General features: G+C 44.0%; 1 protein-coding gene across 3 annotated transcripts in view; it reads left to right on the forward strand.

The window, feature by feature from the left end:
- LOC119168937 (glutathione S-transferase D7) overlaps positions 1-15504 on the forward strand; it is a 190551-nt gene that overhangs the window by 108896 nt on the left and 66151 nt on the right. For all 3 annotated transcript variants that reach the window (XM_075890850.1, XM_075890849.1, XM_037420156.2), the window contains exons 4-5: positions 4483-4624; positions 15194-15364. In XM_075890850.1, the coding sequence (XP_075746965.1) occupies positions 4483-4624; positions 15194-15364 (313 nt within the window). The remainder of the gene's footprint in view (positions 1-4482; positions 4625-15193; positions 15365-15504) is intronic.

A 15504-nucleotide genomic window follows, 5' to 3' on the forward strand; every position in this document is an offset into this window, starting at 1 on the left:
TAAGCACAAGGAATCGGCATGGACAAGGAAAATCAGTCATGTGCACCTCGTGACCTTGAGCACTTTTTTCTTTTCTTTTCGTCGAACACACGGTTTTTTTCATGTGACCTAGTGCGCACCCGTGGGCAAGTCATGGTCTTCAGCGGTTATTCCTCTAATGACCGCGTGGGCCAAACTTAAATTAGACATTTGCTGATAAAAAGCCTTCTACGAGTGATTTTTGAGCTTCAATCGTCATTTGTCGAGAAAACGGAAAGCTACCTTTAGCTGACTTTGATCATTTACTGTGTATTCAAGGCCACGTGCTACGCCAAAACATTCGGCTCGTGCGTTCTCGGGAGCTTCTATTGCCGATCGGCTGCATTTTCCGACCATTCTCAGAAAGTGTTGCAGGGCCCTTTCAACTCTTTATCGGTGTTGCTCACTTAAGTTGAAGTATGCAGTACATTGTTCGATAATTCAGCACCACGTCACTGCAGTACCAAGTTAACTTCGTTGTTGAAAAGGTGTGCCTATAATAAAGCTCTTGTAGTTTATGAAAGGGCTAAAGTTTGCATGAGTGAATATGACGGGCTTCAATCGCAGCGGCCAAATATTTAGAATTGGAAGTTTGTTGCTCACAATTTCACAAAAACTTCGCACACACTGTGTAGGCCCTTACCCATTGGATAGTGAAGTTGGGTCCGAAAAGATACAATATGTAAGGGGAAAAAGCATAACATAAGAAGTTATATAATGTCAATAAAGAATCCGAAAAGAAGCACAGTACATGAAATAACCACACGCAGAACAAAAAAGAAATAAAAAATAACGACTTGTACTTATTTATTGAAATTAGGACAGCAATCTCACTAAACATGACCGGTCAATAATAAATCAGAACATTCCTCTAAATACTGTTTTTCTAGTGTCTATGTGAACTTTGAACACACTTTTATTTCAAAAGGTTTAGCATTCCAGATCTTAATACCGGGAAGCTCTAAAATCCAATCACCCTATACGTTGTTCGTGGAATATTCCATTTAGCAAAGGTTAGTTGTCTGGTAAAACGGGAAAAAGCAGAGAACAGCGACACATTGAAAGGGTGGTTGTAATTATAACCGTGTATACATATTTGGCTAGTTTTGATTTGCATAGCATATCGAATGGCAAAATGCGTAATCGGGAAAACACAGGTTTACTGGGGTCATTATACTTGGAATGAGGAATTATTCTTACAGCCCGTTGTTGAAGCCGTCTAACTGGTTTCAGGTAAGTTGTAAACGTGCCGCCCCAAGAATCAATGCAATATGAATTATGACAATGAATGAAGGCATAATAAAGTATTCGTAGAGTAGTGCTTTAAAGTTTTGACGAGCTTGAGTAAGAGCATGACATGCTGAGGCTAATTTGGAACACACCTTCTGAATCTGCATCTGCCAATGTAAGTTATTATCTATAGTGGCACCAAGATATTGAATTGCGGTTACTTGCTCGATCACAGAATCGTTAATGTTAGTGTGTATATCATTAGCAGTAATGTATTTTAGTCCAGAGTGAAATGTAACACATATGGTCTTACCGGTATTCATAGATAGCTTACTATTGTATAACCAATGAGCAACCTTATCTAATTTGGTGTTAAACTTCCACACAAGATCACCTAGATTTTGACCTGTTACTATGACACAAGTATCGTCAGCGTACATCAGTATGTTAGAAAACTGCAATATCCGCGGAAGGTCATTTATATACAAGGAGAACAGCAATGGTCGCAGTACCGAATCTGGGGACCACCAGTATTCAAGGGACTCTTAGAAGACAAGAAATCATTATTAATACAGCCTGTTTACGACCTTTCGAATAGTGTGAAAAAAGTTCTAAAATGGTACCAGAGAAACGGTAGAGTGTTAATTTATTTAGCAGTATTCTGTGGTCTACGGTGTCAAACGCTTTTTTAGGTCTACAAAGATAACTTATGCTAACTTGTTTTCATTCAAAGCTATGTTTTTTAATTGCGTAAGTGTCAAAACAGCAGTGGACGTAGAATAGTTTAGTCTCAATCCGTGTTGCTGTTATGATAGTATGTTATATTTCGCAATAAGTTTATAGAAACTATTGGCAAGAATTTTTTGAAGATATCATTAATTATGCTCAAAACAGAGGTCAGATAGTTGGACGGTGAAGAATAATTGCCACTTTTAAATGTTAGAATAACCTTTGTAATTTTTAAACAAAAAGGGTAAATGGCTGCTCTCACAGAATGGTTAAAAAGGCGACACAAAACCGGTCCGAAGACGTCTAAATTTTCTTAAGAAGCTTTACGGCTATCCCATCACGGCCTGCCAATTTACTAATTGGCATATCCGACACAATAGATCTGATTTCCTCAAGGTTTATCTGGTGTTGAAATAATGGAGGCAAAGTAAGGGTTCAACTGGATGATTAAACTGTATTGGAGTCGATAACATCAGGAAGTACCTTAGAAGGCGGAGGGTGGTCGAGAACGCCACTTACGCTTTGACAAAGTTTTTTTTTAATTACCAATCACCTGTTCTATTTGTTCGCCATAATAACTCTTTTCACTCATTCTCATCATTGTCACTGTTGTATTACGCATTACTTCAAAATGACGCAAAAAGAATTCATTGTGCTTCTGTCGTTTCCATTTGTCGTGCCAGTAATCCTTGTGCCTTATGACCTGCAAGATTTCTTTATTGGTCCAGAGACATAACGTTGTTTTTCGTGAATGAACCAAAACTTTTATGCTGCTTATTATAATTGCGTTTTTGAGAAGAAAAAATGTTATCAAATTTAGTATGAACGCCATCATTGTACCTTTGAGCAAAAATAGATTCAAGAAGAATATTTCTTAAAGCTACGTAGTCTATGTTGGTTACAAACTTCGGCCCACCACGTTTTTTTTACTCTAGATGCGACCAACAGAGACAAATATGGGAAAATGACCTGTGATAGGCTTGCCATACACTCCACTACTAATATTTTTCTCGAAATTCGTCAGCACGTGGTCAATCACTGAAGCAGACGTTGCCGTTATTCGAGTTTGTATGGTGATGAGATTGCGAAAACGATATGATTTTAGTAAGTACGAGTGGTCGTCATGGACTGAGCTACGGGTGTGAATGTTCATATCATCATCATTAACACTAGATTGTTTGACGTTGTTTCTTAGGTGACACAGAATAATTTCAAGTGTTTCAAGAAAGCAGGAAGAAGACGCATTAGGGGGATGAAAAACTACGCCCACTGCAAGTGAGGATTTCACCCTGACGAATAGTGACTCGATAGCACGTGTAATGCACGATAGTGAAGGAAGGATTGTATACGAAATGCTTATTTTTAACAAAAAGAGCAATACCACCTCCGTAAGAACGAGAATCACGAGACTGAAATAGCATTGTGTAATCAGGAAAAACAATGTTTTGATTTCTTTTTAGCCAAGTTTCAGTGACAACAATTACGTCAAAGCGTTGTGGTTGCCGGGAAATATATGCGAGGAGCTGCTTAAAGTTTTTTGCATGCTGCGAATGTTGCTGCAAAATATCGATATGCTTCTGCTACTGTGGTTGTCTTGGCAATTTAGGTGAGACATTTTGTTTGAACTGGGTACGTGCGCTGGGTGTAGGCACACGCGTATACCTAATCCACACCACCAATGTCGTCCTCGCATGCAACATGAAACACGCACAAACTTTCACGAAGGTCCTACTTACGTGGTCACTGAATCTTGCAATTGTGTATGTGGCACCTTCGGCCGAGCGATAAGCTTTGCCAAAGACTTCATGTTATATAGCCGAAAAACTAGACGCGTAGGAATGTTCTGGGAAAGTTGGAAGAAAAAGCTTTGATTTACGAAGGCATCTGAATAAACAATATACACGATCCACGCTCTCCGGCAGAGTGTCCTAAATTATTTAAATGACCTGAAAAATCTGCACTACGTGAAATGGTACCGGTATCTTATCAGTACATTCTTGTGGATCTTCACTGCATTAAACCGCAAAACTGCATCACTGCAAAAAATATTGTGCGTCACGCACACGTCTCTAAATGTAAAAATGAACACACAATGACGGAAAGGAGAGAATTAGCAGAAGTTGGAACACGAACGCGAGTCAAGCAGAATATAGCAGCAAGAGTGTACACTTTTTTAACCTTCTGCAAAAACCCATGCATGTAGAATATATCTTAAACCATCAGCAGGTATTTGTCGTTGTTTTGGGGTATTAAATTAGTCATCAAACAAAAAATAAAGACTTCCTGAACACGCCAGCAATGTGTACCGCTTGACATTAGAAAAACAAAACATCCAGACGGCAGATAATGATGCAAACTGAGCAAATCAAGAACGGCTTTCCCCAAAATGTTTCGAGAAAATCTCACAATTCATTACAGTGTCTTCTCTTCACGGCTATTACATACATAAATATTACCTGCCGTGTGTTTTAATCAAGTGGCGTGATCGTATGGAATCTTTTGCAGCCGTGCAATCATGCGCTACCTGGTTGACATGTATGCGCCTGACCACTCACTGTACCCCAAGGACGTCCGTAAGAGAGCACTGATTGACCAGTTCCTGGATTATGACCTGGGAACATTCTATCGCAGCATCGCCGATTACTTTGTGAGTGACTCTTGTTCGGTAAAATTCCTCTCACTCAACACAGTTCCGCACTTTCAACTCGGATGTAGAGCAGATTACAAATGAAGTTCACATCTTAGCTTCACAAGACACATTGAATTTGGGTGAGTGCGATGATTCATGTTGAAGCAATTGTATGTGTTGGTTGAAGGCACCTCAGATTTATGCTTGAGAAGCCAACGGAATCAACACCGATGCCATCTGTATGATTAGTGAACACAAAAAACTGCAAAAGCTAGAGGTGCACTGAAGCTTGAAATTCCTTATTTTACTTGTGCTATTCGTTAATCTTCACATTATTTCCTTTTAGCGGTCTGCAACTTCCTTACCTTAGCGACATAATATACATTAGTGCGTTTCTGCTTGAGGAAGTCTATGCAATGCTTATAAATTTTAACATGTAGGGTTTTGCAACCCAAAAGTAAGACATGATTATTGATTGATATGTCGGGTTCAACGTCCCAAAACCACCGTATGATTATGAGAGACGCCGTTGTGGGGGGTTCCGGAATTTCGACCACCTGGGGTTCTTTAACGTGCCCCTAAATCTGAGCACGCGGGCCTACAGCATTTCCGCCTCCATCGGAAATGCATCCGCCACAGCCGAAATTCGATCCCGCGACTTGCGGGTCAGCAGCCGAGTACCTTAGCCACTCGACCACCGCGGCGGGGGTAAAAGTAAGACTGGAATATGAGGGACGCCGTACTGGAAGGCTCCACAAAATTTGACCATCTGGTGTTCTTTAATGTGCACAGTCATTGTCCAATACATATATCTTTACTTCTCGCCTCCATCGAAATGTGATCGCCGCTGCCGAGATTGGAACCGAGAGCTTCGTGTCAGCAGTCGAACACTGTATCCACAGATACACTAAGGCAAACGTGTCAGCAAATACAATAAGGTGTATCTTCATTTCATGTTGTGCCTTGTGAAGTACTCTGCTATCAATTTCACATCAAGCTCCACGGTCCATTTCGCATTTGTTCATGTTGAATTGTAGGTTATGTATACCATGCAGTGTAGGTACAGACTTGAGAAACTCTATCCTTTAAAAGACTAAGCTACGCAGAGCAGTCCCTGCCAAAACACTTGGGTAAGTAAAGCAATAAGCTAGCGCTTTACAGAAACATTTATCAAAACTGAAAGCGTGTTGTCAAGAACCATTTTCACAATCTTGAAGAACGACCTAAATAAAAATATACCTCTGCATTCTACGAGTCAAACGCATGCATCATTTCAAACCGTGTCATATTGATGAACACCGCATGTTCAAATGAATTCAGTTTAAGCACACATACTCTTACAGTATTGAATTGTAGTCCTAAAACGAAACACTGTGACATTACATGCATTCATTTGTAAATTTTTATACGCTGTACTATCATACGCGCTTGTCTGAAAGTCTCATTTTTTTGCAATACGTATCCAATGCCGTGTTTGTGAAGTCGGAATTTCGTAATGGTTAACTGAACCATTTTTGACGCATTCATACCACATACATCGAGTGAAATCGCCTTCCGGCAGTAACGGCTTAAATTAGACTGCGAGACGCTCCTGCATGCTCTAACAGTGACGTCATAACTGTCTTCCGGATTCAGATTTTCTTGCCCCCTGCACTGAATAGAAAACCGGTTGTTTCAAACTGGTTGCCCCACCGCGGTCGCTAAGGTACTCAGCTGCTGACCCGCAGGTCGCGGGATAGAATGCCTGCTACGGCGCCTGCGTTTTCGATGAAGGTGGAAATGACGTGGACCCGTGTGCTCCCATTTGAAAGCACGATGAAGAGCCCCAAGTGTTCGAAAACTCCGGAGTTCTCCTATATAGCGTCTCTCACAATAATATGGTCATTTCGGTAATCACCCCCCCCCCCCCAACAATGAAGAATCACACTGGTTAACGTCTCTGCATGTCTTTCTATCTCTCTCATTTTGCCTTCTTAGCGAACACAGTGTAATTGCTATGCTTCATTTTACATTTCATATGACGTTATTCCACCTTCCACTGCTTTACTGTGTTACTCATGTATTTTCATTTTTTCGTGACCCAAGTTCTTTGCATAGCATCATTATTGATTTAATTTGTGTGTTTTACTGTAATATGACTGTATAAATACTATGCAATTTCCTTCTAGGCTAATATTGTGTACAGGGATGACCGCATCTTTTGTGCGTATAAAAACTCCCCATTATAATGCTCATTCACCCTGAGGATAGCTAAATAATTATTTAAATAAACAAATAAATAAATATATAAATAAAACGACACTCAAGTTGTTCTTTTATTTATGATAACCCTGTAGGCCTCAAACGTCGAATTTGCCAGCTTAGACCAAGTGAAGTGCAGTGTGGCTCATATCTGCTCGGACAGGTACCGAAGTAACACCAGGTGTTGTAAAGGTCCCTCACACGCACATTCTGTACACGCCAAGAAATATGCGAAAAAATCGCCAAGATAGGTGGTCATTTTGCTTGTGATGGGTGAAGTTTCTGCCGAAGATGCATGAATTATGCCATTGAGGGGATGGCAAGTGTCCGACACTCACTGTAGCGACAAGATGAAGCGACTACGCTTTTTAGTTGCCTTCCATGCAGCAGGTGGTGGACTTGACGCGTCCACAATCACTTCCCTAGATCCGCAGCACAGAACGCAGAAAGGGTCAATTCGCGGTATCGAAGGAAAATAAAAACACCCGGACTGCGCAGATCACGCAGCATAGTTACAACCGAAGCTGGAACAGTGGCCTTTCAGAGCCTTTTATGAGCTCTCTTTGGGTAAATGCTACAAGCACACTTGCTGAGTACCCACTAGGAAATTATTAATGGTGATTTCTGGGTAGTAGGCAGGCATTCACTATGCCATCCTTCGTCATTCTTCTGAGAATTATGGTATTCACCAAACGCTTGCAAATAAATTCGTGGCGATTGTTCATGCAGTGGCTGACGACGATGGGGAATCATGCCTGAAGTCGGTATGCGCCATAGTTTATGGGTGATGAAGAGCAAGCTTTTGTGATTGCTTTGAACGTTGTACGACCCAATAATTACGCTGTTCGCAGTGTGTGATGGCTGGTTGATCTTTTCCTGTTCTGAAATAATTTATTACTCGCATATTGACTCGATTATTTTCCCGACATCAAGCCTGCCTAAGAGAAGTTCGCAAACACGTTTTAAGCACAGGCGTGGCTCAGTAGCAGAATATTGGGCTGGCACGCAGCGATCTAGGGCTTAAACTCCACTGTGCCCTTGGCTTTTTTAATTTACTGATATTGTTTTTCTTATTTTTTGCGAAAAAGGTTATGGACACCGGTGATGGCGGCCAACTACGGCACTACGAGCGACCCGTGTTGTAATCTCATAACAGCTTTCGCTGTAGATTTATTAAAATAAACACTATCGTGCCAATTGAAACACTGGCAGAAAACGCTTGCTGTCTACCGAAGGTTATGTGGTGTAGGCTGGAAATATACTATCACACTTGTAATCTGGACCACGTATAAATCAACGATATTCGACAACATAGAGTAGAGAATTTCAAAGCTCGTTAGCTTGTGGCACTGCTACGTGCAGCAATTCACATGCCTAAAGCATTGTGATAAGTTACACACTGGTGAGGAGAGCCTCGATTTGTGTACAGATGAGCCTTAGGACTGTGTGAATCGAGTTTCTGTGCTTTCACAAAATTATGTAAAACATTTTACTGCTCTTGAAACGAAGGCTTCAGGCAGCGATTCTAGGAGCGTTCTTTTTAAAGAGACACTACAGGCCGCAATAGGTCGACGTAGATTGTTAAAATAGTGGTCCAGAAACCTCGCAGTGTTACTTTTGTGACAAGGAAGGGATTATTTTGAAATATTATCACGTTTTAGTGGTCCGCATCGGGTTAGCGTACTTCGAATTACCCGCCTCAAGAAGCGGAACGTCTAACGTCACTGCTGTCGTGCACAAAGTTGCCCGGCTTTACAGCACCTCCGCGAACGAAAGCAGGGGGAGCCACAGCAGCAACAACAGCCATTGATCAATTTCCTGCCATTGGCTCTGAAATTGCAGACATGTTTGGTTCAACTGGGCCCCACTAGATGGCATGACCTGCCCAGTTGAACCATGCGAAAATTGAGTTTTTGAACTACTCGAGCCATCCTGATAGTAACGTCCACTGGTTTTTTTTTTTCATGAATCAAGTAGAAACAAGCAAGCAGCATTTTATTGCGTCTCTTGATGCACAGAACCTTCTTAATTAAGCTCAGCTAGATCCTATACTAGTGATTCATTGTGGGCGGTTCGTCTGATACCATCAGGATCGTTTTGAAAATATCTTACTGCGGCGCATGTTTTTTTGTGCTTATACTCGAATTGCTCGGTAAGTAGGGCAACGCTGTCGGTAATATTGTCGTTTCGAATGTTGTCATACAATAAACTTTTTTTTCTGACGTAAACTGTTATTTGACTTCAGTGTCTCTTCAATTGAACAAACATCAATTGGGTTTTTAATACATTTGGTAGACATTAAAGAAGTTTAGCGTTTCTTAACTTTTTATACCGTCAAGATTTTCGTAGACAAAAGTAATCAAACTTTATAACACTGCTAAATTTATGAGCATCCACTTTCAGGCTTTCGGGAATGTCAAAAAGCCAGTGGGCTATTCGAAAAGTGACTACAAGTCACAGATTCGACCCTGCCACTTTTCTGCAAAATTTAAAATGTTGAGCATGATTTTTTTCAGTACTGCCATGATTCATGTCTATAGAATTCTTAAGATGTATGCGACTGCTGAAAGAGACACTAAAAAGGGTTCGAGGAAAATATGGCATTAGCGTTATGTTTTTCTTTTGTTTTCGAACGTACTTCTTAGACCTATACAGCCAAGCTTTATAAATTTATTTTTACAACACACAAGAAAATTATTTTAAAAAGGTGGCTCATATTTAGAGAATACTGGCTTGCTAACACAAGAAGAACAACTTTTCTAGGCTGTCCAATGCTGAGAGCATTACCTCAAGCGTACATCTTGATACGTGTACTGTAGGAAGATATGAAGTAACAATTGTATAATGTCATCGTAATGAAAAACCAGAAAAAGACTACCTAATCACGAGAGAAGTTCCTAAGTGGCGTATATATATATATATATATATATATATATATATATATATATATATATATATATATATATATATATATATATATATATATCCTTCATTGATACCGAAATAGGTCTGTCATTCTTGAGAAACAGGATGCAGAAAGCAGCTATGATTTCTTCCTAATATCTTCCTAATCTTGCTATAAAGCATCCTGCTTTATACGATCTACAAAACTTAAAGGGCTGCTTGTGCATCACTTCAAGAAAGCGTGAACCCAAAAGAGAATATTTTGCTCTTAGTTCATGCATTGACCCCACCGTGTCGCTATTTGAAAGCTTTCTGAATTAAATGTACTTTGACACCGCCTCCCCAGATCGGAGAGACTGCAACCTTTCTGCGCCTATCCACGTTGGTTGTGTAGACGTCCCGGCGCTCGGTTGCTGAGACGAAGGTGGCCGTATGGAATTCCGCTACTGGTGGCCGCCTTTTAGACGGGGACCAAACTGATATTGATACGTGTATGGAACTGTCGCCCCGACACAGCTGAATTGGCACCCAAATGAAGAAGACGACAACGTGGTTGTTGTAGGTTGGACTCTCGAGCTTCTCCCGTTGGCCTGCATGACTGTGCGCTCTCTAAGCCGTTAGCAAGACCAGCTCTAGGTCAATAAATCTTCTCCGTAACATCTTTTGGTGGAAGGTGCGGGGTCTTCACATAACCTGGCTCTGGAACTCCGCAGTGGACGCCAGCTTTGTCCAGCCGCGATGCCTGAAACCGGCACTCAGGCCTCGCCATCCGCGCAGGCTCCATCACCTGTGATTCCCCCCCCCCGTCTTCTCGACCCTGGCACGTTTTCCGGGATGGACAGCACGGACGTTGAAGAATGGCTCGCATTATTCGAGCGCGTCAGCAAGCACTACAGGTGGGACGAAACGCTTATGCTGGCAAACATTCTATTCTACCTACGGGGTACGGCACGTGCCTGGTATGAGACGCATGGAGAAGAACTAACCAGCTTGGACACATGCAACCAAAAGCTTCGCGATTTGTTCGGTCGGTCAGTTGCTCGTCAGGTGGCAGCCAGGCAGGAACTCGCATCACGTGTTACATCATCGACGGAGTCGTACGTCACGTACATTCAAGACGTACTGGCACTGTGTCGGAAGACTGACAAAAACATGTCCGAGGCGGACAAGATCACCCACGTGTTGAAAGGCATTGCTGATGATGCTTTCAAGATACTAATGTGCAAGAACTGCGCCACTGTCGACTCCATCATATCTGAATGCCGACGATTCGAACAAGCTAAAAGCAGGCGAATAACCTACCACATCACGACACTACCAAACACTGCTGCGACTTCGTCTTGCGAGAATTCTGCAGCGCCCCGTTCACTTGCGCCTCCTGCCAATATCGCAAGGACTGCTCTAATTGACACTGGTGCCCAAGTATCTGTTATGAGTTCTACACTTCGATCTCGCCTGAAAAAGGTTCTCATACCGGCTATGTTCTCTACTGTTCGAGTTGCCAACGGAAGTCGAACATCGGTGCTTGGTATGTGCACTGCCCGCGTCACTGTTGCTGGCCACCACACTTCCGTTCTCTTCGCAGTCCTCGATGCTTGCCCACAAGACGTCATCCTTGGAATTGACTTCTTAACCGCCCACTCCGCCATCATCGATTGTTTTACCGGCATCTTACGGCTCGAATCGCCTTTGTGCACCGATTTCACTTCTCCAAGTCGCACTCGGCTACGATCCGTGGAGTCTCTACGGCTACCACCCCAGGCTGCTATGCACATTCCTCTGTCGCTCTTCCCGTCCGTTCCTGATGGATACTATCTGGTGGCTCCCCTCATTGATTTGACCCTTACGCACAACATCGCACTACCACATACTATTGTGGTTGTTGCTAACAACACGGTGCTACTTCCAGTTCTGAACTTCTCTACGTCGACCCAAGTTCTTCCCCAAGGCATCACTTTAGCCGATCTTTCCACCCTTGATGAATGTTCGATTTGTTCTTTTACCCCTGACACTAAAACCATGGCGAAACCTGTCATCACGTCGCAATATAAGGCGTTCCTCGACAAAATGATATCCAGCGACCTCTTACCTTCCCAAGTTGCAGCGCTCCGGGGTGTTCTATTTTCTTACCTGGATATCTTTGACGTCGACGACCATCCCCTGGGCCGCACGAGTGCCGTAAGCACCGCATCGACACCGGCGACGCCAGTCCACTCCAAAAACGCCCTTATCGCGTGTCACTTGCTGTGCGCCAAGTTATACAGACGGAGGTCGAGAAAATGCTGAGTAAAGACGTGATTGAGCCTTCATCGAGTCCTTGGGCATCCTCTGTGGTCTTAGTTAAAAAGAAGGACAACACCTGGCGCTTTTGCGTCGACTATCGCCACCTGAATCGGATCACCAAGAAGGACGTTTATCCTTTACCCCGAATCGATGATGCGCTCGACTGCCTCCACGGCGCCAACTACTTCTCGTCCCTCGACCTTCGATGCGGATACTGGCAAATTTCGGTCGACGACCGCGACCACGAAAAGACAGCATTCATCACACCCGACGGCCTTTACCGATTCAAGGTCATGCCTTTTGGGTTGTGCAATGCCCCGTCTACTTTTGAGCGTATGATGGACTCTCTTCTTCGCGGTTTCAAATGGTGGACCTGTCTTTGCTATCTGGATGATGTAATCATTTTCTCGCCCTCCTTTGAAAGCCACCTGTCTCGTCTCTCGGCAATTTTGGACGTTTTTCGTTGCGCTGGACTCCAACTGAATTCGTCGAAATGCTCATCTTGACGCCAGCAGAATAAACTACTCGGCCACCTTGTTGACGCCACTGGTGTTCAACCCGACCCCGACAAAGTTCGTGGAGTCCGAGAATTCCCGGTTCCGCGTTCCACACAAGAAGTTCGCAGTTTTATTGGGCTCTGCTCATACTTCCGCCGCTTTGTCTTCAACTTCACGGATATTGCTAGGCCGCTCACAGATCTCCTAAAAAAGAATGTGGCCTTTTCTTGGGGAAGGGACCAAGAACATTCCTTCGCGTCACTAATTACCACCCTCACATCACCACCTGTGTTGGCTCATTTTGATCCAGCGGCTCGAACAGAGCTTCGCACCGATGCAAGCGGCCATGGCATTGGTGCTGTACTCGCTCAGATACTGAATGGCACCAACCGTGTGATAGCCTACGCTAGCCGCCTTTTGTCGCAAGCGGAACAAAATTATTCCATCTCTGAGCGGGAATGCTAAGCCCTCGTTTGAGCTATTGCGAAATTCCATCCGTACTTATACGGACGTCCGTTCCCAGTCATCACGGACCATCATGCGCTTTGCTGGCTGTCGACGCTTAAGGACCCTACAGGAAGACTCGGCCGATGGGCACTTCGATTACAGCAGTACACGTTCTCGGTTGTTTACAAATCTGGAAAGCTGCACAGCGATGCTGACTGCTTATCCCGGCACCCCATTGATTCACCTAGCTCCACTGATTTGAAATCCGATGCCTGAGTTTTAGCCATCACTGACTTTCTGAACGTGGCCGACGAACAGCGCTGAGATCCATCGCTGCTCATCATCATTGACCACTTTCATTCGCGTTATGCTTACCCTTCCCTTAGCAGATACCTACTTAGAGACAACGTTTTCTACCGCCGCAACTTACACCCCGACGGCGCGGAACTTTTACTCGTCGTACCGCATCACCTGCGAAAGGATGTTCTGCGACAAGTCCACGACGCTCCAACTTTTGGACATCTAGGAGTCTCCAGAACTTACGACCACATTCGACGACGAGTATTCTGGAAGGGCCTCTACCGCTCTGTTCGCCGTTACGTCGCATCATGCGACCTCTGCCAGCGCCGAAAGAAGCCTACGACTTCCCCTGCCGGTCTTCTTCGACGTATTGAAGTTCCAGCCGAGCCATTTTATCGAGTGCGGTTGGACTTGCTAGGTCCCTTTCCTACTTCTACAACTGGAAATAAATGAATTGTAGTGGCCCCAGACTATGCCATTCGGTATGCAATCACTCGAGCACTACCAACCAGCTGCGCAACTGACGTTGCCGACTTCCTGCTGTACGACATTATTCTCCAGCATGGCGCTCCGTCTCATTTGCTCACAGACCGTGGTCGCTACTTTCTACCTCGTGTGGTTGATGATCTACTCCGATCTTGTGCTACCCGTCACAACTTCACCACATCTTACCACCCTCAGACTGACGGCCTTACGGAGCGCCTAAACCGCAGATTGACAGACATGCTTGCCATGTACGTGTCTAGCAACCACACTGATTGGGACATAGCTCTTTGGCTTGTAACCTTCGCCTATAACTCGTCGCGTCATGAAACAGCGGGCTACTCCTCTTTTTATCTACTCTTCGGACGTCATCCCTTACTGCCTTTCGACACACTGCTTTCATCAGACCACCCATTCTCCACTTCGTACGCTCAGGATGTGATCACCCGGGCCCTCACGGCACGCGCGGTAGCACGCGCTTGGTTATCGTCGTCGCAGAGAGCACAGAAGTACCTTTATGACCATCGACATAAAGATGCCGTTTTTTCTGCGGCATCTCTTGTTCTCCCGTGGCACGTAGCACGTAGCACGTAGCACCTACTGAAGCACGTAGCACGTACCTAAATTTAGCTACAAGCCTACGTACTTCGGGTACTCGAAGTTTCACGAACCCTACATCCACTACAGTGTCTCTATTATTCATATCGTGGTATTGAGATTGAATCCCCCAACGATTCCTATTCTTAGCCTTGTGCCCCTCCCCCAGTTTTCACTGCCTCTGTCATCGGCACACTTTTGACCAAGTGACATGGCCACGTTTGGGAACGTAATCACGTGAGGCAGATTTGTCGCATCACACGTGTTGACTCCCCCACAGTGGCCAGACCGACATTTGAGGCCAACGGCGAATCTTCGCATTTGAGAAGGCATCGAAAGCATTCGCCTTAAGGATGCTCACCGACGTATGTTTCGCTCATTCGAGAGTGAATGCACAAAACACGCATGGACTCTCTTTTTTTTCGTTCATGCCAGGCATAGAACGAGGCACCGATTTTCTTTGACTTAATAATTAATCCCTTCAGCGAGTGAAAACAATAACGTATATCACTTGTGCAGATGAGGTCAGCAAGTACGCTACGCTCTATGGGATAAAGCTAATGCCATCTAGTTATTTTGACTTCTTGTGTCTCGATCAAGTGATTATGCGTACTATTCTAACTCCCCTTTCTATAAGCCAGTTGGTGAATAAACAAAATACGCGCACAGCACCGCGAAATAGCACGTATTTAGATTAACGAGTTTCGCGCACGCTAGCGGGGTACCCAAGTCGACATTTCGTTTAGGTATACTTCGTAGTTTCCTCTCGATTTGGGCTGGCTACAAGCCATGCGCAACGAAGCGGCACACCTGATAATTTGTGATCTCATTTCAGTACTCCTACCTCCTCAAAGGCGAACCTAAAAGTGTGCAGAAAGAAGAGACCTTTCGCAAGAGCCTACGCTCTGTGGATACCCTTCTTGGAGACAAGCCGAGGCGTTTCCTCACAGGACCACAGATGACGTTGGCTGACGTGGCGCTCATGGAGTCTCTCACTCTTCCTGAGGTCAGTAGTGTGTCGTAGCAAGTCAGCCAGATTATGAAGCTGGAAATTTTTTCCTGCGTGATATTAGCAGAACTGATCTCCGAGTAGTCAAGTATTTAGTTTGCGCTATTGTGTAAAACAGTATGAGCGAATGAGTCTTC

This window comes from Rhipicephalus microplus, chromosome 3 (assembly GCF_043290135.1).
Source record: "Rhipicephalus microplus isolate Deutch F79 chromosome 3, USDA_Rmic, whole genome shotgun sequence".
Taxonomy (NCBI): domain Eukaryota; kingdom Metazoa; phylum Arthropoda; class Arachnida; order Ixodida; family Ixodidae; genus Rhipicephalus; species Rhipicephalus microplus.